The 24700-nt window shown below is 48.6% G+C and overlaps 1 protein-coding gene across 1 annotated transcript in view; it reads right to left on the reverse strand.

Moving 5' to 3' along the window:
• LOC119179719 (uncharacterized) overlaps positions 1–24144 on the reverse strand; it is a 52869-nt gene extending 28725 nt beyond the window's left edge. Inside the window, exons 1-6 of the mRNA XM_075869405.1 lie at positions 24124–24144; positions 20692–20792; positions 16559–16703; positions 15209–15269; positions 12256–12371; positions 10350–10509 (exon numbers count right to left, since the gene is read on the reverse strand). Coding sequence (XP_075725520.1) covers positions 10350–10509; positions 12256–12371; positions 15209–15269; positions 16559–16703; positions 20692–20788 — 579 coding nt within the window. The 5' untranslated portion in view covers positions 20789–20792; positions 24124–24144. The remainder of the gene's footprint in view (positions 1–10349; positions 10510–12255; positions 12372–15208; positions 15270–16558; positions 16704–20691; positions 20793–24123) is intronic.
• Between the last annotated feature and the right edge of the window lie 556 nt (positions 24145–24700).

Here is a 24700-nt window from a genome sequence, read left to right on the forward strand (position 1 = left end):
CCGCAGGCCTTCGGAGAAACTGCGTCGCCTACATACGCCGACGTCACCCGCGTGCCCCGAGTGCCGCCCACCATGCACTCATATCAGCAGCCGGCTCGCCCATCACGTTCTGCGACATGGATAGGACCCACGAACAGATGGCGCACTGCTGACAATCACCCCATCTGCTTTGCTTGTGGTCGCGTCGGTCATGTAGCACGCTATTGCAATCGTGTGCAGCAACCGCAGGTCGCCTCGAACTTTCCCAGCCAATCAAGCCGCCCTTATGACCAACCGCCGCCTATGTCACCGTCGTCCCGCCCCGCTCCGTCTACCCGCCGTTCACCATCTCCGCGACGTCGCTCACTGTCACCGATGCGGCTACGTCCACTCGAGGGCGACCAGGAAAACTAGTCGTCGCAGTCTACGAGGCAAGGGCTGCGATGCTGTCGAACTGCGGAAGCCCTCAGGAAAGCCCGTCGAACGTGATAGACGTACTTGTGGATGGCGTTCGTGCATCTGCCCTTGTAGATACTGGAGCCGCCGTATCCGTTGAGACGTCCCCCGCTACGCCACCGATCGCCGAAGAGAGGGAAGAACACCCAACCCCATTTCTATCCGGTTCCCTCTTGGCTACGTGTCTCAATCACTTTCCACATACAGGGATTTGTGCTGGGGCCGGGAAGTAAGAGACGCTACGACCTGTTTCTGTTTACTGGATCATTTAATTTAATACTAACTGCAAACATCGTAGACCCGTGCACATCAACCACTACACAAAATTATAACGCATGATTTAAACACTCGCGACATTCGACACAGGGCAGGCACATAAAGAAAGTAACTGTAACAACACAAGGTTATGCATATATAAAGCAAACACACGACGACACAGATGATAAAGTCATTAATTAATTAAACCGCGCAATGTCTCAACAGGCCACCTCCCTTCCCGCAAAGCTAATCTAAATAGGGTGCATAAAGTTCGTCTCACGAATGGTCCGTCTTGTCAGTCTTCATCGTCTTCGTCGTCTTCGTTGTCTCTCTCGGCGATTTCCATCTTAATCTTCTTTCATAACGTCCCGCAATCACTCGCTCCCTCGTTTCTCATCTGTAACTTTCATTCCTCATCGTACCGTCTTTGCCTCAGTCATAATCTCATCAATTCTCATTGCTATCTCTTCACACTGTTATCTTCCTTTTCCATTCCGTCTTTCTACCATCTCAATCTCAACGCTCCGTCTCTCTCCGACTCTTCACATCGTATCTCGGACTCTACAGCTCGTCTCGTACGTAGTACCCTTTTTGTAGGACCCGACTCCGCCCTACCGGGGCACCAAACCAGTCCGCCACTCCACGCGACATATCTTTTCTTCTCAGTCCGAGTGTATCCTCTTTGGCTGCCGCCCCCGCGGCCTACACCAGTAGAAAACCCTCTCCCAAAAAATGCCGAGCAAGTAACGGTGTACAAACTCAAGCCTCAGGGAGAGTGATGGGCGAGCCGTCTGAAGACACTTTAATTACGGGCGAACAATGGTCCCGATGCTTTCGGCACTTGGCGAGCCGATGTCTAGACCAAGTCTCAACGTTTTCATGCAGCTCGGTGTCTCCCGCCCAATTCTCCGTAGCCGCCGCTTCTTCGTCGTTCACCGCCGCGGGCGGCCATACGCGCAGAACGCAGTAATAAGCCCTGGAGCCACGGAGGTTGACGGAAAGGCATACTGGACCCGGCACAGGCGTTTGCCGCAAAGGTCGCATTCCCCGAACTAACAAAAGGTGTTCTGCTGCTCCCCCATGCCACAGATCTGAAGGGAGCGCGCCAATTATCTCCACCGTACGCTGTCACACGGTCTGCAGACGACAAGGCGCCGTCCGGTCCTCGTGTTTGGGCGGGGGAGCCCGTGAAAATAGTAGAAATAATCCTTCTGGTACTTAACTTCGGAATGCCCTTTATGCGTGGGTTTGAGAAACGAGCGCACACATCTCGAAAGGAGCGGGGTTCAGTCCGTGTTTGCGGGGACGTCACACCGTAATGGACGCAAAACTTAGCCGATTACTGCGAAAAGTGACCACGCCACTCTCCGGGCTCTCCCTCCGTACAGCCAGTGCCCAAAGCATTCACCCTACAGCGATGTGCACAGCCCGCCTTATGATTCAGGACGTGATGTATGCGGTCGAATTCATCATAATTTCTTCATGCTCTCACAACGTCATCCTAGGATGGGATTTTCTCTCCCGCCATGACACTGTCATTCATCGCGCACCAGCAGAAATAGAGCTCACGCAATTCTCTTCTTTGACACCGGCCGACAGTCCATCTGCTGCAAGCAAGTTACTCGGCAGAGATGACACCCAAGTGCCTGCAAACTCGTCCGCGACGGTGTCGGTCTACTGCGCAAGCCTTTCTGACACCGCTGCACTCCTCTCGCCATCTCATCGTGTTTTCATCAGAAAAGGCTTGCTGGTTCCTTTCACGACCGTGCAACTCACTCACGGCAGCACCACTATTTTTGTAGTGAACTCATCCCCGTATAGCGTTACGATGGTGCGAGGGGAATGTCTCGGCAGCGTGGAACCCATCGAAGACGAACAAGTTATGGAACAAGTTATGGATCAACCCGATGACATGCACTGCTCAAGTCCCAGTGCGCTTAGTGCTGTTTCGACATCTGCTTCATCATCCGATGATGTATTCGGTCCCTCCATTCCCGACAACCTTACGCCAGGCCAGCGTTCCCAGCTTCTGGGCCTGTTGGAAGACTCCCAGTCTTCTTTTGATGTCGCCCAACCTTCTCTCGGCCACACATCCACCGTTAAGCATCGCATCGACACAGGCACACAGCCACCACTGAGACAGCGTCCATATCGCGTATCTCCCACAGAACGCCATGTAATCAACGAGCATGTCGACGACATGCTTCGCCGTGATGTTATTTGACCCTCTAGCAGCCCCTGGGCGTCTCCTGCCGTTCTCGTCACGAAGAATGAAGGTTCTCTGCGGTTCTGTGTGGACTAACGACGCCCCAACAAGACCACTCGTAAGGACGTGTACCCACTACCGCGGGTAGGTGACGCGATTGACAGCCTGCAATGAGATGAGTTCTTTTCATCCCTCGATTTGCACTCAGGGTACTGGCAAGTACCTATGGCTGAGGACGCTCGACCGAAGACCGCTTTTGTCACCCCCGACGGCTTGTACGAATTCAACGTCATGCCGTTTGGGCTGTGCAATGCGCCCGCCACCTTTGAGCGTATGATGGATACTGTTCTGCGTGACCTGAAATGGCACATGTGCCTGTGCTACCTCGATGACGTCGTCGTTTTCGCTCCGGACTTCTCGACGCATCTTCAACGCCTACGGCATGTTATAATGCGTCTGAGTGACGCCAGTCTGCAACTGAACCTAAAGAAGTGCCGATTTGCAGCTCGGCAGCTGACAATAATTGGCTACGTCGTGTCCAAGGACGGAATTCTCCCTGATCCAGCTAAGCTTCGGGCCATGGCCGAGTTTCCCAAGCCAACATCCGTCAAGGAACTGCGCAGTTTCGTAGGGCTGTGTTCCTACTTTCGGCGCTTTATTCGAAACTTCGCGACTATCATATCACCGCTGACGAAGCTCCTTGGAAGTAACGGGCCTCTCCATTCCTGGTCATCACAGTGCGACGACGCTTTCACAACGCTCCGTCGTTTGTTGACGTCGCCTCCCATACTCTGCCACTATGACCCTACGGCCCCTACAGAGGTACACACGGATGCCAGTGGTGTCGGCCTTGGTGCTGTCTTTGCGCAGCGCAAACCAGGGTTCCCGGAATATGTTGTGACGTATGCAAGTCGTACGCTTACTAAGGCCGAGACTAATTACACCGTCACCGAGAAGGAATGTTTGGCAATCGTCTGGACCCTTACTAAGTTCCTTCGAATAACGCGTTCGATGCTCTAACCACTGAGCTACCACAGCGGCCTAACCCTTACTAAGTTCCGACCTTATTTGTATGATCGCCCATTTGATGTCGTCACCGACCATCACGCACTATGCTGGTTGTCGTCATTGAAAGATCCCTCAGACCGTCTCGCCCGGTGGGCACTTCGCCTGCAAGACTATGACATCCGCGTGCTCTACCGCAACGGAAGGCAACATGCTGACGCCGACGCCCTGTCACGCTCTCCCTTGCCTGACGACAATGCCCACAACTCCGCGTCTCACCTTGCCAATTCTTCCATTAGCATTCATACCATTGCTACTGAACAGCGCAAGGGTCAATGGATCGCCTCACTGATCGACTTGCTGGCTGATCCATCCACTCCATACACTCGCGCGCTGCGTCGTCAAGCCCACCATTTCGCCGTTCGCGACGACCTCCTCCACAGGCGCAATTACAACGGTGACCGCTGCCAGTGGCTACTAGTCATACCTCGCAGTATGCACTCTGACATATGCGAGTTCTTTGATTACGATCCGCAATGTGCGCACTCCGGGGTATCGAAGACTTACCACCGCATTCGCTAACGGTACTTTTGGCGCGGCATGTACCGCTACGTGCAGAAATTTGTTCGCTCCCGCATAGATTGTCAGCGCCGAAAAGCTTCAACGCACCTGTCACCGGTAGGTCTGCAATCTTTACCTTGCCCTGCCAGGCCCTTTGGGCGCGTTGGCATCGATTTGTATGGGCCACTTCCACTGACGTCGGCTGGTAACCGCTGGGCCATTGTCGCTGTGGACCACCTCAAGCGATACGCCGAAACGGCCGCTCTCCCCGCGGCTACAGCGAGCGATGTGGCCTCCTTTCTGCTCCAATGATTCATTTTGCGACACGGTCCAACCCAGAAACTGCTCAGTGACCGAGGCCGCGTCTTCCTGTCTGAAGTCGTTGAAGCCATTCTTAAAGAGAGACGCTGTTCACCGCAAAACTGCTGCTTATCACCCGCAGATGAATGGCCTCACCGAACGCTTCTACCGTACGCTCGGCGACATGCTCTCCAAGTACGTCGCCGCCGATCACACAAATTGGGATTCCATTCTACCCTTCGTCACCTACGCATATAATACCGCCCCTCAGAGCACTACTGGCTTTTCACCTTTCTTTTTATTATATGGAAGGCACCCGTCGCACACCATCGACACGATACTTCCGCAAAGGCCAGATCCGTCTGAGTGGGCGCCTATTTCTGTAACAGCCAAGCTTGCTGAAGAGTGTTGAGAGCTTGAAAAGACCTTTACTGCGCACGATCAAGAACGGCAAAAAAGCATTCGCGCTGACGCCACCACTACTGCGCCCACGTTCCTCCCTGGAGCGCTCGTCTGGCTCTCGATCCCTACCACTGCAACTGGCCTATCTTCAAAACTATTGCCCAAATACGAAGGCCCCTACCGTGTTGTCGAATGCACTTCCCCTGTCAACTACTTGATTGAACCAATCGAACCATCTTCGGACAATCGCCGTCGAGGACGCGACATTGTTAACGTGGAGCACCTCAAGGCCTACCATGACCCGCTCATTGTAACCACCTGTTAGGTCGCCAGGCGGCTCCTTTTTCGTACACGGGGTAGCTGTGGCAAAGCCTTCGAACAGTGGGTCGTCCTCTCCAGTGCCTTCTAGTGGGTCGCCCTTTTCATAAGAAGACCAGCTCGTGCAGAGAGTCGGTCCCCGCATTGACTGTTGCTGTCGTGGATCATCAACGAGTGTCCGCCAATAAACGTCTTAACAATATATATATATATATATATATATATATATATATATATATATATATATATATATATATATATACATATATGAACGAACCAAGATGATGCTACGCGACAACGATGAGGATGCATGAGACACACATGATAATGATTATAATGAATGTACAGATGAAGAGGATGGGTGTACTAAATGCCCACACATATCCCCCCGTCCCCGTGAAAGCGGCCAGTCTGGCCGCGGCAAGTCAAGGGGACAAAGAACGTCGCGTAAGGGAGACGTGGACGATTTGAGTAGTTTGATAACGGCTATCTGCTGGAGCTACAAGTTGCGTCACGCGGTAATTCACTGGTGAAGTCTCTTCAACAATTGTGTATGGCCCAATAAACCGTGGCTAAAATACTCGCACAAACCAGGTGTGCGAATAGGCATCAAGAGGAGCACTTCGTCTCCAAGTTGAATGGATACAGCACGATACGATTCATCATAAACTACTTTTCTCTCTTGCTGTCAAGCGTCATTATTTATACGAGCACGTTGGCGACACTGCATGAGTCGTCAAACGTGTTCCTCTGAAGAGGATGGAGGTGAATTCGCGTGGCAGGTAAAGAAAGGGACATCCGGGAAGGATGTAGGGGAGCGTCCATAAACTAGTTGAAATGGTGAGTCGCTCGTTGTCCGCTGAATGGCCGTTTCGTAGGTGAAAGTGATGAATGGTAGAACTATGTCTCAGTTCTTGTGGTCGGGTTTAATAAAGGCGGTGATCATGTCAAAAAAATTGCGGTGGAATCGCTCAGTGAGGCCGTTAGTTTGGGAATGATAACTAGAGGCAGTCTTGTGAGTTGTGCCGGAGGCGTGAAGAAGTTCGTTTTCTAGTTGTGAAAGGAAGGCCCTTCCAAGGTCACTGAGCAATGCACGTGGAGCACCATGACGCAGTTTAATGGCTCAGAGGATGAAATCGGCAATTTCAGAAGCTGAACCAGTAGTGACGGATGCCGTCTCGGCGTAGCGCGTCAAATGGTCAACGGCTGTTATTATCCACCGTTTCCTAGCAGCACTGACTGGAACGGGTTCATAAAGATCTACGCCTACCACTTCGAATAGTGTGGCTGGGCACGGAAGAGGCTGTAGTGTACCGGCTGGAGCAGATATTGGTAGTTTTCTACATTGGCAGGTATACAGTGCAGGACCCGACGTGCCGAGCTACGCTAGTAGTAATGCCTGGCCAATAAAACCGACTTCGAAGGCAATCGTATGTTTTATGGTAACCAAGGTGACCAGCAGTCGGATGGTCATGAAGCTCTCTGATGACTTCGGACCGAAGTGATCGGGGTAGAACGAGAACCCAGCGCTGACCGTCAGGATGGTAAATTTTTCGGTACAGCACCGAGTTGTCCAGCTTAAATTGCGAGAGTTGGCGACGGAGCCTTGCATTAGGTGGACGGGAACTGCCAGTGAGGTAGCCTATAATACGTCGACAGTATGGGTCAGCCGGATGTTGAGAAGAGAAATTGTGGGGGTCGTCCGAAGGCAGCTGGTCCATAGAGGCGAGAGAGAGAACCGCCGTAGACGTGGACTCCGAGGGTGTGTTGTGCAAAGTGATTGCGGAAACGCCGAGTGGGGCCGCTGGTAGTGGGCAGCGAGAAAGAGCGTCGGCGTCACTATGCTTTCTGCCACACTTGTATACGATGTCAAAATCATACTCTAGGAGGTGTAGAATCCAGCGGTCGAGGCGTCCCGACAAGTTCTTGAGTGTCGAAAGCCAACATAAAGCGTGGTGGTTGGTCACAATGTTGGAATGGTGGCCGCGCAGATAGGAACGAAATTTCTGCACAGACCAAACGATGGCGAGGCACTCGTGCTCGGTGATCGTGTTGTTCCTCTCGGCTGCGGAGAGGACGCGGCTGGCAACGACTCGCTCTCACGAAGAGTTGTCGTGTTGCAGGAGCGCGGCTCCTAAACCGCGGCCGCTAGCGTCTGTGTGCAAGAAGGTCGGTGCATAATCGTGAAAATGAGAAAGTACAGGGTCGGTCGTGAGGGCACTCTTCAACATTTCGAAAGCTGATTCACATTCCTGAGACCACTGGAAGGGCATACCGGAAGCAAGTAGCTTATGATGTGGTGCAACTATGGAGGCAAAGTTTTGTATGAATCGTCAAAAGTAAGAACCGAGACAAAGGAAACTTCGCAAATCTTTCAGTTTGTCAGGGCGAGGGAAGCGAAGCACCGCAGCAGTTTTATCAGGGTCATGACGAATCAGGGTCTGGTCTGGACCTTGATAGATCTGCTGGCGAAATGGCCCTTTTTGGTGTTAATTTGAAGACCAGCGCCCTCAAGGCAAGTCAGGACCTCGTCCAAGCATTGCAGTTGTTGAGGAAATGTCGATGGAAAGACAACAATGTCATCGAGGTATACCATAGGCAAGTCTTCCATTTTAGGCCACGCAGCACGGTGTCAATCATGCGCTCAAAAGTTGCGGGTGCATTGCATAGACCGAACGGCATAACAATGAATTCGTATAGGCCATCTGGGGTTGCAAACGCAGATGGTTGCAAACGCAGATTTTATCTGGTGTGGTGTTCGTAGCAGCGAGGACAGCTGATCCATTGTTGAAGCAAGCCACACCTGATGCGAGAGCTATGCTTTTATTAAGGCGACGAGGCGACGGAGCGACCGAAATGTCACCAGAGTCGACGTCGTTGGACAAAACTGGGACTAAATGCTGTTCGTGTGGTGTTCGTGTTCGTGTGGTGGTGGCGGCTCTACGTCTACAGCAGTGATGAGTCGAAGTGGCTTGTAGGTTTCGTCGCTGAGCAAGTGGTCTGTGCCAGTAAGATGGACGCCACGTTGTGTACAACAAATAGGCACAGAAACAGAGGAAAGAAAGTCCCAGCCTAGAATGAGTTGGTGGGAGCACGGGGATAGCACAGCAAATTGTATATAATGAAGAATGTCGTCGATGAGCACACGGCCAGTAAAGAGAGCGTAAGGGCAAATCATTGTTCCTTGGGCTGTAACCAGTGTCCGTCCATCATAAGGCGTCGTGACTTTTCGGAGACGGGCACACAAATCAGCACGAATAATAAAATACGCAGCCCCAGTGTCTACCAAAGCATCAACGTCCACTCCCTCAACTGTGACTGAAATCATATTGTCAGGACGTGCTGGGGTAACTTGAGTCCTGTGTCGGAATGCAGTTTGTCCTCCAAAAACTGCATCGCTTAGTTTACGGACGACGATCAGAAGCGAGAGAAGCAGGCTGAAGAGGAGAAAAGGAGCGACGGTAGGGCGACGGTGAACGGCGTCGGGTTGATCGATGACTACTGCGCAGTTCACCAGATGCTGGCGGAGATGGATACCGACGCGGCGGTGACGAAAAATGGCGGCCCTCGTACAAGGCTCCTACGGTATAGTCCCGTTCGCGTATGTCGTACCCTCGACGCTGGTCTTGCTGGCGCTTGCGGCAAAAACGTGCAATGTGACCACGATAGCCGCAATAATAGCACTTAGGGCGAGTCGATCGATAAGGAGGGTAGTAGCTTGCGTTAACTGCACCGGGAGCGAGAGCAGTGAGAGGGACAGATGACGGCTCCGGTGGTGGTGATGGAAAGCTCATGGGAAAGCTTGTGGGAGGTGCGACATCAACCGACGCGTACGTTCGTAGCGGCGACGTCGAGCGTACGGTGCCTGATGGCGCATCGGCGACATGCGAGAATGATGGTGGAGTGCGAGCGACAGTGGGCTGGAGGTGGGTCATGTGGGTCATGGACGTGAGCTCCTCCCCGATGACATCCCGCAATGACGTTCATTTCATTCGGCAGCCTTCAGACGTCAGAGGGCGATTGATTGATTGATTGATTGATTGATTGATTGATTGATACGTCGGGTTGAACGTCAAAAAAACACCATATGATTATGAGAGACGCCGTAGTGAAGGCCTCCGGAAATTTCGATCACCTGGGGTTCTTTAACGTGCACCCAAATCCTAGGACACGGGCCTGCAACTTTTCCGCCTCCATCGGAAATGCAGCCGCCGCAGCCGGAATTCGAACCCGCTACCTGCGGATCAGCAGCCGAGTACCTTAGCCACTAGACCACCGCGGCGGGGCGACGTCAGAGGGTGAGGGAAACACGGTAAGGTGAGCCCGCGAAAATCAAGTTGAGGTTAAGCATCAATTTCATTGTATTTTGATATATCTACGCTGAATAACTTTGCACTGCGTGGCCCTACCGCTACCGTTCTTGCGGCACTTATCTCTTAACCCGTCAGTGTATGCAACCAGCTAGAAAAACATGTAAAACTATGGAGTCAAGGAAAGTGTTAGAGGGCCCCTTTAAACCAACCACTGGTTCAGCAGCGCAAGCGTCTTGACGCCTGGTGCGATTTCATGCTTCTGCCACGTGACAATCCACACAGAAGACTTCTTCCGAAATGGTTTAAAGCATTAGCACGGCTGTGTCACAGATTGTCACGGAAGTCCTGGGTTCCACTCTCACTCGAACTTTTAGTCACTCACGTTTTCTTTTTTCGAATTTTCGCTCACAGCTCATGAAACCGAAGCCTGGATTCCCCTGAAACAAACAATTCAACAGTGCCTCATTGAAAGAAAGTTTCGTCTTTCATTGAGGACGCCGCGTTCCAAATGGAGAAATAAACGAATGAATAAACAAAGCGTAAAAGCCAACCTTGGATCTTTTTCCAAAAGGTGACAGGTCGTCGAAGAAATCGTGCCGACGCTTGACCTGGTAGCCGGGCGTGCCGAAGCAGCTGGCGGAGTCTTCGCTCGCATACAGGTCATCTTCGGAAGGGGAGATCACCGAGCCGACGGAATCGATGATGCTCATCCTGGAAATAATAAAAAATAGACCCCTTTTAAGCAAGGGTGGTACAGGGAGAAGGGGAAAGATAAGGATGTTAACTAGTCTGGAAGAACTGGTGTGCTAGCCCACGCTGAAGAAAGGGGATGATGGGCTTTAAAGACGGTGAAAGAGGAGAGAGCATGCACACTGAAAGTTACACTTCACAGTCATCATATAACTAAGTACATAATCGCCGGTGCAAGGCTGTTGCCTTCTAGAAGTTGAGCACTGCCTTGGCCACCTTAAGCCGCGATGACCTCCGAGGTTGACAATCCAGAATGGCTCCTGCCGTCATCGGTCTCTGATCTATGCGAGCTAGAGCGGCCACTAGAGATATATTCTGCGCATTGTGGGGAAGTAAGTAGCAGAATATGTGCCGTTATGTCTCCTCGCCACCATAGTTGTCGCAAAAAGGGTTTTCAGCCGTTTTGATTTGAAAGGAGAAGTATGCAAGTGTGGTGGACTGCTTTATTCAACGATCTCAAGTTAAGAAAGTACTCAAGTGAAACAATTTCACCATCATAGGTTTTTTTAATAGCTCGGGAAATCAAGCTCAAAGCTTCATTTCAAATTCTGCGCCAAAATTTTTATGCACATCGCGACTCAAAGTGTCCGTTTGTATTTTTGGCGACACTGGTTGAATAAAACCTTCTGAAACTTAGTACGTAACAGAATAGAAAGCTGGGCGAGTTGGTGTGTTTTCATATTAAAAGAAAAGCGGCGCACAAAAAGACGGAGACAAAGAAGAGGACCACACACAGCGCTGCCTGTTTGTGGTCCTCTTCTTTGTCTCCGTCTTTTTGTGCGCCGCTTTTCTTTTAATATTAGTACGTAACGCTTCGGTTTACTTAGAGTACAATGTCTATTCTTTATGAATTAGTAGCTAGATGCTGTCAGAATCTATGACGTCATAGCGTTTGTAGCGGGAATTTCAAAGTTGTGTCGTGCGTTGAGTCTTCTCGTTCTAAGAGCGGCGTTTGCAGCATCGTGAAATTGCAATTTACATCTTCGCGAGAAAAAAAACATCGCATTTTAGTGCTCTCACTGACAAAAATTTTTCACCTTTATTATTTTTTTTTTGTTGAAGTAAGTAGCTTATTTCACACGCTTATCACGGCTGAGAACCTCGTGTGTGGACGTGCGTGACGGTAATTTATGTAGAAATGTAGAAACGTTTTTAGAGCGCCCAAACTCAGTTTCGGTTTCGTAGAGGACCAAGCTATAGCCAAGAGCAGTTACGAGGTCAAGGTAAACACAGCTGGTCACGTCACAGCCAGCACATGCGATGCCACATGCAAGGAGGAGAAAATCAAATGTACACACCGCAAGTGCAAGGCGCGAGCCAGCAGCCAGCCAACACAAACTCGTGACGTATAGGTTTGTATACATTGGCCCTGCCTCGATGTCGGCCTCGTGAGACGCTCCGCATCTCGCTCAGTCACGTGACGTGCACTTTAAATTGATTTTAAATATGTTATATGGTATATTTGCCCTTGATATGTCGTAGATGCTGTGTATGTTTCCACCTAAATCGATCTCGCTTAATATCACGCCTTCGAAAAAAAAATTAAAGGACTAAGGTCCTTTAAGACCTTAGTAACAAGCTGAGAGGGGGAGCGCCGCCAACGAGATTGATTTTAATGCATTTGTATTTATCTCCTACTGCTACCTCTAAAATGAGCCGCTGAATCCAACCCTGAATACGACAGCCTTGAAGTATTCCTCGACTGACCTGACAGGGTGAACTTGAGATCCGTCGTCGGCAGGCAAGATAATCGAGAGTTTCTGAGCCGTCTCTTCACAAATCTCGTTGGCAAGGAGGTCTCGCACCTGCTCGAACTGGCTTTGCTGAAGGAGAACGAGCGAAATTAATAATAACGTGTAATCAGCAACTTGGTAGTGTAAACGCAAACGTTAAAGGAGCTCTGCAACACTTTTTTATTGCGATAACAATTATATGGACACTCTCGGGTGGATTTTGCCGCCGGCGTCAGTGCCGACGTTGGCGTCAGTGTCACCGTCACTTACCGTATCTATATACGTATCTATGCATATGGACACGCAAGAAAGAAAAATAATCCAGAAAAGGAGGCGCGGAATTGAACGTGGGACCTCTTAATTGTGAGGGCGAGGCGTTAACCACTGAGCCGCGCAGGAGCACTCCTCCAATTTTCGAATGGCAAGCTATTTATATATACCAATTAGAGCTGGTGACGGGCATCTCGGGGGAACTATCGTGCTTTCAGCATTACCAGCAAGATGGCGCAATATGCGCGCGCGTCGCCACATCGTCACGACGCGACGGCACGCGCCCTCGTCTCTCACGCGTTCTTTGCCCCGCGGAAAGGGTACGCTCTCGCGTGCACTCGCCTATATCACGGTGGGGGCAATCGTACGCCTTGTGCTTTCACCGGAACGATTCTGTTGTTAACGGGTGCACAAAGGTCACTGCAATTGTTGCACAATCTCCGTTTGCGAAAAAGGGAGCGCTTTTCAGACACCGCGAAGTAACAACTGAGACGCTTATTCACGTTCATCTGTACCTGCGAGTACGTTTCGTGCGTAATTTGTGCGCAAGAAACGCGGGGCACGTTTCCATCTGCTTGCCATTCTGCGCGTGACCTTCGAATTTGTTGCTATCACATTCATTGCTTTGCCTTTGCGGCAAAGCTGCGACTTTTTTCTAGTGGCATTGGTCCCAACTACTCCACTATGAAGGTGGTTGTTAGGGTATCGAATGCAGCCTGTGCAAAAGCGCGGGTAGTTAACGAGGTGGATCACGGTTGAAAAATACATAATAAATCAGTGAAAGCAACCAACCTACCATTATTCAACCGTGCACCATGCGCAAGTGTCTAGTGTGGCATTTTAAATCATATTTGTCACTCTTTCCCATATATGAGAACCAGATGCATATAGGCTATTACTGCGGCAAGTACGCACTGATCCTTTTTTCTTTATGCAGAGCCTTAGTCGTTAGCAGCGCAGCAGTCATTTCTTATATTGTATCACAAGGCTCTTCCCAGCATGTACAATAGCTTCTTCGTTCATAGTCATATCTTGAAGGATTGCCACAAATTATAAACCAAATAGTCCTTCTTGGGATACTTCAACGCAAAAATTTCGGTCGGTCGGTCGGTCGGTCAAAGTCTGTCCAATGATTTAGCTCAAGGAGGATTAGTTGGCTTAGCCACCCGACGAAAGTTTAAATCCTTGCTTTATACTTGTGAACATTGTCAATCAAAAAGCAAACATTTCTCATATATGACTGGAACAACCTTGATTCAAGTGTACTTGTTGCTTGTGAGTCAGCTGTAGTTTACAGCAACGTCTGGAACTGATTAATACATAGCACTGTATAGTTTGCTTTTCCAACCTGTAACAGCCCATGAGGGCTAACAGTATGGTAAATAAATAAATAAATAAATAAATAAATAATAAATAAATAATAAATAATTAAATAAATAAATAAATAAATATGAGGCTCAGCAGGCATACCTAAGTGTTAGGCAGTGTTTTTTTATTGCCATAGCAATTATATAGACAGTCCGTTCTGGTTTATGTCGTCGCCACCTCGAAAGCGAAAAAAAACGGGGGGGGGGGGGGGGGAGCGCTTATTGTTGCCGCGCTATCGCGGCAACAATAAGCGCGCGCCTGTTACCCCCGACAGCAGGTGGGAGCTTCTACGGACTGCGCTCTCATCACGAAAAAAAAAAAAACAGTGCCAAAAGTGTACCTGGAGCGGTCGTCCACATATATATGCGCTCTATACATAATCTGCCTCTATAGCGGCGACACACGACGTATAGCCCTTAGTACTAGCGTGCGCTGCCCACGGGAAGCGCTTCTCATCAACGCCATCCCTACGCACGAGCCTTGTGGTCATCTACTGTGGCCGCGCCGCAGAATATTTGTTTACTTAGCAAGCTGATGTTTACTACAATTAATATTGCTCGTAAAATTGCTAGCCTTGTTTCGTAAAACATTCGATTATGTTGCTATCACATTCATTGCTTCGCCGTTTTGGCTAAACTGACCTTTTTCACGTAATTTTAAGATCAACTCGCCACTGGAATTTGAGCAGTCACAAATATGTTGCAGGAAAACAAACTTTCGAATCCGTCAAGTACGAACTGTGTTAATAGAGGTTTTTATTCTGCACGGTAATCCGGTAGCGCAAAGGCGTGATGCATTACCGGATAGCATGCCTTGTAGCTGCCACTTCAAGTGACGCAATCTATGGAAGAAAGAAGACGAGTAACAAGCACAAAAACCTTCGAGATTACGGGAGCGGCACTCACTAAACCTACTTCATTGACTATTTGAACAAGTCTATCGAAAACAGCGCTTATGATCGTTTAATGGAACCGTATTTGATTGTCACTTAGAAAGGTGTTGGAGGGCCCTGTAAAAAAATTCACCCTTTACAATGTGTGTATGCGCGTATGTCACAACGATGTTCTTTATATGGTTTGCTTGGGTTACCTTTCTCAAAAACTGTGCACTCGTTACTTTTCACGCGAGAACGTTTTGTCACACCGACAACGGGGGCAACACTTTTGATCTGGAAGTACCGTGAATATATATTTTAATGAAAGAAAAGGCATGCAGTACAGAGACCGATAATGCCGTGGAACACAAACAAGTGCCCATGTTTTTTTTTTTTTTTTTACAGAATGATTTACCTTTTGCCGAATCTCTTCTTCACATCTTTCTCTGCGCAGCAATTCTTTGCGCAGGACCTCCCTGCAGCAAAAGGAGAGCTGTGTCGTTAGAAAGGTTCCCCCAGTCATGGCCACTACTTTACTAGTGTTGTGTTCGCAAAATGCTACAAAATGAGTACACATTTTATTGTTTCCGTATTTTTCTTTTTCATACATTGGCTTACAGTAATACTAGCTAATTATAATTTCACGCGACCGAAAAAAAATGTTCAGAATGAACCAAATGCGGGCTTATCGAAAGTACAAAAAAACAATAAACGAGTCTATACATCAACGCATTCGCATTTTTTCTTTGGTGGCGAAATATTTTTATTCGTCATTTTAATTGGCAGATCCCACGTCACAAGGGGATCAATGCAACACGTGTATACATGGTTCACCCGCAGGGTAAGGCAAAAGGAGGATCCAAACCTCTTGCTGATTTTCCTGAATAATACCAAAATGCAGCACTTATTTTCAACAAAACCAGTGAAGAGCTCGCAAGTTGTCATTGGAGATTCCACGTGACCACGGCTGAAGACCCCAGTGCCTTCCGTCGAAATATGCTCGGAGGGTATCCCGTGTTACGTATCGCCACCCCCCCCTCCCCCCCTCGAGCACGAGACAATTCCTTCGACGCTAATTGTGCCGCCCACAAAGTTTTCGTCGAAGGTCGAGGGAAATCCATGCGGACTTCTCAAATAAAAGATTCTTAGTTGCCAAAAAATTCATCCTGGCCCGGGATTCGAACCCAGGACCAACACTATCCGGAACGGTCACTCTACCAATTGAGCGAAGGCAAATTTATCGACCACTCAAACCATGCAGGGACAAAAGTAAAGCAAACAAGTTCTACGGAATCGTGCAAGTCGGCGGAATCTAGAATGCATTGCGACTTCATGCTACAAACGGGTGGTTGTCTACTTTCCCTTTCTTGACCCTCTGGCCACCTCGCGGGATTCCGTAGAACTCATTTTCATTCTACGTTCTAAGTAGTGGAAGTGCTCCGAATTTTTTTTTCTCCAGCTTATTGTATTTGATATTGAAGTTTCGTGCCAGTAACGAGCTACTTTGTGCGCAAGACTTCATATGATCTGCAGTACCATACATGGATGTCAGCATGGGGTGCAGAAGGGTCACTTGCCCCCCCTCAAGCCACACCGTCAGTTGCCCCTCACCTTGCTACACCGATTCCCCCTCTCCCACCGTCTTGAAGTAACACGACTTTGCACCCCCCCCCCCCCCCCCCCGTCCAAATCCTGCTGATGCCCATGGTCCCATAGGTTACGCAGCAGTGTTCCGCAGCCTTAACTGGCGAGAAAAAATGCTTACTTTGTATGGGCGAGCTTTCGTTGAAGTTCCACATTGGTTTGCGTCAACGATGCAACCTGCTTCTTCAGCTCGGCGTTTTCGAGGACGGCAGCATGCCACTGCTTGCGGCACGCTTCCTGGTTGCGCACGAATTCCAAAATCAGCTCTGAAAGGTTCAGGTCGAAATGTGTCACAGTAAAGTAAGTCTCTTAAATTGGGCCTCGTGCACTTCTCAAGTTGTACCCTTGAGGCACATCACCTGTAATCTACTACTTACTTATATTAATACTATTGATAAAACCTATGCATAGGGATTCATTTTGCGAACTACTTTGGACTTAGTCCCCGAAGTTGATTGATTTGTGGGGTTTAACGTCCCAAAACCACGATATGATTATGAGAGACGCCGTAGTGGAGGGCTCCGGAAATTTTGACCACCTGGGGTTCTTTAACGTGCACCCAAATCTGAGCACACGGGCCTACAACATTTCCGCCTCCATCGGAAATGCAGCCGCCGCAGCTGGGATTCGAACCCGCGCCCTGCGGGTCAGCAGCCGAGTACCTTAGCCACTAGACCACCTTGGCGGGGCTTAGTCCCCGAAGTCCGGCATGTCCAATTCACCTGGCTATGAAAGCTCACAGATGTAGGTCAACAGGATTGTGGACAGAAAAAACAGGTCTGCGATAACGGCTATCTTGAGCACGTTACTAGTAATGCAGTAATAACACCTTACGCTTTATGGACCAAAATCACAATCTTCATTCCAAGGCCTTGCAAAAAACACGCGGGCCGAAGTGCTCGGTACACAGAAAGCTAAGAGGACTGCTGTTTCAAATAGAAAAAAAAAATGAAGACACTCAAGCTTCGCCTTTAAGAGTTGAACGCGATGGCAATATTCTGTCCCTAGGAAGTACCGAGTTTAAAATGGCTTGTGTAAGTGAAACTTTCGCATACGGCTGCATTCTTTGTAATGGGTAGCATGCTTTAAACCGCTGACAATCATGCGCGTGAAATCTTTGCGGCCCGCTACGTATAGGTACCCGGCAATGCAGTTTACGAGATCCGATGGTATCGCCAGAACACACAGCCTAGCGAGTAGGCGAAGCTAAACCGAGTCTTCCAATGCGTAGCCTAGCGAGTAGACGCAGCAAAACCGAAGTTGCACGTGCATATCATTTTCTTTTTTAGTTGTGAGCAAGGGGGTCACGGCTGATTATGTAAGCGCCCAGGAAGCGTTCTTGTGGAACGTGCCAAAAAGGGCACTGACACTTCAGCCATAGCCTCCTATGCTTCAGCGTGTCACTGTGTTCAGCGAGCGTTCCATTTTCTTAGTATCCCTGGCGGTCGGTACTAACATTGCTGAGGTGGCCCAAAGAGCTCCGTCGCGCCCTCTGGTCCGCTGTGAGGTGCCTATTCACCTTTTCATAGACGCCTCCCTGGGCGCCGCCATAGCCCTCCTTGGGCTGTGCAAATTGGCGCGTCCCCTCGAAAATGCACTGTCAATGCTGCGCCCATAGCCTTTGTACTCCCGCTTACAGCCAATCATGGCGGTGTTTTTTTTTTTCCTTTCTGTGAAAAGGTGTATACGCTTGAGGAAAAAAGCCGCAGTAACATGTGTGTGTGTGTGTGTTTTCTCTTATTTGCAGTGAAATTATGAAGTCATCAAAATCTAAAGCTATGATGCCCGATCGCAGTGATGGTAGCTTGTTCTACGCATTATATGTGATATTAGATGCATCGTTAAGCATGTGTACATGACGCGTGTGGTTGTAAAGCGTGCAAGTTACGTTCACTGTATTTCCGAGCAGGAAAAGTTATTTTCAGTGTGTCTCAGAACAGACGCGTGGCTCTGTGGTAGAATACCGGCTCGCCACGCGAACGACCAGGGTTCGATTCCCGCGTGAACCCAAACGACCCGAATGAAAAGCGCACTCTGAACGAGGAATTTTTATTATTTTATTTGCATTATTCTCGATTTTTCGGCCACGCACAAGATGCTTTTTCTCTCACGACCTACGACGCCGAGACCAACGCCGGAATGTCTGTTAAACTATCTCTTAAGCGCTGTCGCGTTAAAAAAAGAATAAAACCAAAGAACTCACACCTGAAAAACGATGCATGAGCGCCAGGCATTCATACTCCCCCTACTTACGTCGCACCGGAAGCAATTTTTTTGTTGTTGTTGGATAGCTGAACACACAATAGGGAGTTTTAGAATAACGTACGCAAAGCTTGCGGGCGTTTCGGGCATAGAATTAGTTTTCCTCACTCAACGGGAGCCCGCAAGAGGTAGGTGCACGACGGATGCGCAACGCAACCCTATCGTAAAAATTGCCATGGTGGATACTGGAAAACATGGTGGGCGTAGTGGAAATAATAGTGGGCATGGTGGAAATTATGATGGATATGGTGGGACGTAGTGGAAAATATGGTGGATATGCCGGGACATACTGGGTGGTATGGTGTACAGATGATGGGTAAAGTGGAAATGATGGTGGAAAGCAGAGGCTAGATAGTGGGCAATAATGGGACACTCTGCCCACCATTGCGATAATGCTGGGAAGCCCTAAGCATATGGTGGGTGGTGCTTATTATGGTGGGCTACATGCTGTACCAAGCTGAGAAACTCTTCCCACCATTGCGATAATGCTGGGAAGCACTAAGCAGATGATGGGTGCTGCTTGTTATGGTGGGCAACATGGTGTACCAAGCTGAGAAGCTCTGCCCACTATCGCGATAATGCTGGGAAGCACTGAGCAGATGATGGGTGGGCTTATAATGGCGGGCAATTTATATAGTGCACCAAGCTGGGATCTGTACACTACATGTTCTACCACCATGATTTCCACCAAAGGTTAGACCTACCAACCGAGCCCGTACAATTGTGTTATCCGTGCTTCCGGGTATCAGAATACACGATTTCGACGATTAATTATGACAATACAGCGCAGCCATGGCATCAATTAACCTAAATGAAGCATTTTTCATTGAGTATGGTGTCCGCTCAAGAAGCAACAAACATCGATGCGACGCGATTAAAGCACTCCCAGAGAACGTAAGTGTCTTTTCACCGACAGCCGCCGGTCGCACTCGTCGGCACTTCTCTAGCGTTTGTACGGGAACTCAGAAGTGGCAATTCGTATGCTTGGTGAACCAATATGATAGCGTAATGTTTCCGGCACACTGCATTCGTTTTGGCCAAGCCGTTATGTAGTTGTTGCTTTAGCGAAAGAGCTACAGCATTGCGCTGGCACGACCGCCCTCTACATTGCGCGAAAAGCATCCCAATACTCAATCAAATAAATTAGGCGGGCGTATCTAAGGAATGAGCCTAGAAGCGTCATAAAGCGTGAGCAGATGTCGCCCTTTAGAACGAGCGCGAAACGGATAATAAACTTGGCAGACCCCGCCGGTAAACTGTTGCTGCTCCCCAGTCCACTTGGGTTTTTTTTTTCTTGAAGTTGTGAATTGTAAAAAAAAAATAGCACTAGTGCCATTAACACAGTGGCAATCATTACAGCCCGCAGTTGCTTGTGTTTAATAAATGTGCAATTTTTAGTAGCAGGTGTAGATCTCTATGTTGTGTACACGACAAACATAACTTAAGTTGAACCGTAAGTTTGTATGCCAACTAAATATGTAACACAGACTTTACGTCTTGGTGGTATGGCGCAGTAAAATAAAGAAAAAAATGGTATGGCGCAGTGGTTAGCGTCTTCGAATGGGAATCCGCAGGTTGCACGTTCGATCCCCCGTGGCGCCTTGTTTTTTTTTTTTTTTTTTTACGGGACGGGTGTTTTTTATACCGTTTTTATAGAATTCTTTTTTATTTTTTGTGGCAGCTCGTCACGGTGATTCTGACGTCATTTCGCGCTCAAGCGTTGACGGCACTGCAGCTCCCACCATACCCACCATGCGCCATGGGGGGCGTTTCCCATCATTCACCCACTACATTAATCCACTATTATGGTGGGTGGTGGTTTACACCATGCCCACCATTCGTTTTTTCCGAAAGGGAAATCATTGCACAGCACTGTTTTAAAACTACTAGCTATCAGCCACATCTGTGCAATCGGTGCGATGCTCATCGTATCAATTATCTCGTTGCTCAGGCACTGAGGTTACATGCGGGTATAGAAATGAAGCCACTCACCTTCGGCTGCAGTGTCCATCAACATGCTGTGCCGCCGACTGAAGTCGTCGAATTGGGCGACCAGTGCTAGCCGAGAGCCACTTGCTGCCATGATCATGCCCCTGAGAAAAGAAGGGTCCAAAACTGAAGTACCATTAACAAACCAGGGTTTTAGCGTCGAACTGATACCACAGCAGGAGTATAGCCAGAAGGGTATTATATAGTTAAGGGTTTCGACCCTGCCCTCCAATCTAGACGCTCGAGTTCGTACAATTTCGTATCAATGTATGCAGGCATAACGCACACAAACACACGCCCAAACACGCATAAAAGAAGATTCCTCCCCCCCCCCCCCCCAAGACCAACAAAAAAAAACGTAGACTTTTTGCTCTCCCTCCGCCACCCGTTTATTTTCTTAAGGGAACTCGCATGTCGTATAGGTTTTCCTTGTAGTGCACATATATAAGGCACAGGACAGTAATAGGCACACACAAAGACACAGGGTGCCATGTATGTGCCTAGGTTTGTCCCGTCTATTATGTACACTACAATGTACGCTACTAGGAAACCCACTAAATATGTGCTACCAGTACGTAGGGCTGTGCACGTAACTTCAAGAAAGTGTTACTAAATACGTTACTCGGCACCCTAACAAAAAAGGAACGCATTGCTGCATTACGCTGCATGAAACAGAAGATAACGTATTAACGTTACAAAGAAATAAGTAATCCACGTTGCGTCATGATCAGAAATTTCGAATCATGCACCACCTTTGCAGGAGCTGGAATTACCATTCGATTTTATGTTTCACATGAAAACGTCCTACCAAAACAACAATTTTAGCTTATTTTACTGATATAACCAGAGAACGTTGCACAAGCGTGCTGGACCTTAGTAGCATTACAATAGCCTAATGCTCACTGTAGTGTCGCATGTGATGGCTTCCAACTTTGTGGCAAATGGTGCCATTTCTCAAGCTGACATTCAAACCAGAAAGTGGGGTTTTATTATTAAATCTACTCGGAGAGAAGGCATCGCTGATTTCTCAAAAATTTACAGTAATTATGACAGCGGGCTTTTACTGGCGTGCAAAGCATATGCGCAGACCTTGCAGAATGAAAGTGATCCGTAAATTGCATAGTCCAGGAAAAAAATATTTGCAGCATTATTGCCCCTTTAACCCATATAACCATCGCAAATATCGCAAGTGTTTATGCGAAGGTATTAAAAGCCAGCCTCGGTCGCTCAGGAATTCAACCGCTAGCGTATGGTCGCAATCAGAAGCAAATGAAAGCATTTTTTTTTTCTACACCGAACTTACAAAACCCGCTAAACTGATTACACAAATTGGTGACACCTGAAACTGAAGTTTAAGCGCAAGCTCCGTTTCAAAGTTCTCTTGAAAAAGACGAGAAAAAGTTGCGATAAGACGCTTTTTCTCGTCCTTTTGCGATACAGCTTGCCTTTGTTGACGAATACCTGCAGAACCAGCATTCGCACTCCCGAAAGCATCCAGGCTATGGCTTTGCGAGTTTGTCTGGGGCTACCGCGATGTTCATCAGCAGCTGAGACAATCGCGATCGCAAATGATTACCCGCTCAAGACGCATGTTGTAATGGAAGTCCTCAGAGCACACGTGAGGCACTTTACTCGCGCCCCTTCCCATCACCTAGACCCGCTGCCAAAAGACCGACCTCGTGCCTCATTTTGCTAGACAGTTTTGTCATATCGCACACGCATACCCACGGGATATAAAACTCCGTCTAGAAGTGCAACTCCCCCTTGGTGTATGGCTCATCCGCATCTTGAACTCACGGTTCCAGACATACGGTCAAAAGCCCGACTCTCGTCTCCAGCGCTAAAGCAGCTTTCTCTTCTCTTGTTGTATGATAAGTACCGTGAGCATAACCATCTATATACTGCCGCTTCAACTTAAATGGATGGGTCTGCATCTTTCCTGCAACAGCGACAACGACGAAGATCCCACCAGACGCCATCGACAGCTGCGGAACTTGCTGCACTACGTAGCGCAGTTAAAGTCATTAAACACCAAGAAGCCAAGAAGTTCACGGACTCCAAGGCAGCACTACAGTGTATGGTATTCGCCTTACGCCGGGGACCTCATGAACCACTAGTGCTGGAAATTAGAGAGCTGCTTTCCCACCTCTTCAACGAAGGACACGAAATCACTTTTCAGTGGCTTCCAAGTCACTGCGGCATATTGGGCCCCGAACATGCCGATACAGCTGCTAGATCAGCACACGAAGACGGTGAAAAAGAATATATGCCATTATTAAGGACAGATGCCGCAATGAAAATCCGAAAAATCGCTAGTGAAGAAGTCAATTCCTGTGGAACGCCGAGTGCTTACGGCACACGCGACTGCATAGGCTGGACACGTCTCGTCGACTTCGGCCTTCGTCTGGACCCTCTCGACTTGAGACATCGGTGCTTTGCCGACCGTGGCTGGGTGTTGCTTTCGCCAAAGTTTTCGGCTTCCGAATCGGCATGGAAAACAGTGCTGCTTGCGGTCATTGGGGCAGCGATGAAACGATAGAGCACGGTCTTTGTCACTGCCCTCGTTACAGCGTGCAAAGACGGCAGTTGGTTGCTGCGTTAGCCCGCCTTAACGACAGACCTTTGTCAGAACGATCAGTGCTTGAAAGCCGGCATGATGATCTGCCTTCGCACAGGAAATCAGTGAAGGCCTTATCTAACTATTTGCGTGGCACTGGCCTATTGTATAGGATTTAGCACCCCAGCTCAACTTTTTTTTTTCTTTTTCGCGCGTCTATCTCGTTCTTCACTTTCTTTGCCACCTTTCTTCCCCACTCTCCCTCCCTTAGTGTAGGGTAGCAAACCAGATGCTCCAATTTCTGGTTAAGCTCCCTGCCTTTCTCTCATTTTATTTTATCTCTCTCTCTTGTCAACAGACACATTAGATGATACTCCCATTGCAAACTCCTGGCAGGTCAATGGCGGTCCGCCGCAGCGACTTATAAGAATAGCTCAGGAAATTTGGCGCACAGTAAACGAAGGAGTCTTCTGCGAGACTACCAGGATGATTGGAATAAAAAAGTAACGATTAACGTTACAGCCAACGTAACCAAAAAATCTTATCGTAAGTACGCTATCCGTTACAGTTACGAAATCGCAACGAATGCATTACTAAACTGCCTCCCAAAAAATAACGCGTCACCGGTAACAAAATTATTTGTAACGCGTTACCCAAAACACTACCAACAAGCTCACATCGCATTCCTCGCTTGTTTCGGGTGAAAAATGCGCCCGCACAACAAGCCCCTTGAAGACAAAATCTGCCTCCGCCCCCACTACGTCCCTGTGCCACAATTTGCCACGGCTAAGGTTTAATGCTGCGTAGAAGGAAAAACACGGCCTTCTACCAGCCTGTCAACTAGCCTTGGGCGACAACACACGCAAATACAGCCTTACGAAATGAAAACTGGAAATGAAGCATCACTCTGTTTACAAAAGGGGCGAAACCAAATCCACCCCCACGTCGCTCATTTAGAGACAATTAACGCGTTGATGCAGAATGCACACACCTCTTTTGTCGGCGCTGAACAGTTCCTCGAGGGAACGGACCAGAGTGCAACGATACTTGATGCTAGATAAGAACTGGAACAAGCGGATTGACCCGGTTGTCGCTTGTAATACGCGCTGCATCCACCCCTATTTAGCAATGAGATTAGTTCAGTTAACCGCCGTCGTGCGGCGGGGCTTGAAGCGGTGGTCTGGAAGCAATTGAGAAAAGGAAAAAAGAAAGGAGTGCCAGTATTCACTGCAAATATTGAATACAGAATAAGAAGGTGCAGTCGAATTTGTTGCATGTATGAGTAAACGCAATGCAATTCGTCTTGGCTTTTTAAAACACAGCCTTCAAGATCGGTCTTCCGTGCACTTGAGAAGGCTGTCATTGCGGCTTGAAAATGACGAAGACGCGCGTTTTATTTATTTTTATACGTTTATTGCTGCTGCGGTATCTGATGAAATGGTAAAAAATTGTATG

This window comes from Rhipicephalus microplus, chromosome 7, assembly GCF_043290135.1.
Source record: "Rhipicephalus microplus isolate Deutch F79 chromosome 7, USDA_Rmic, whole genome shotgun sequence".
In the NCBI taxonomy this organism is placed as follows: Eukaryota; Metazoa; Arthropoda; class Arachnida; order Ixodida; family Ixodidae; genus Rhipicephalus; species Rhipicephalus microplus.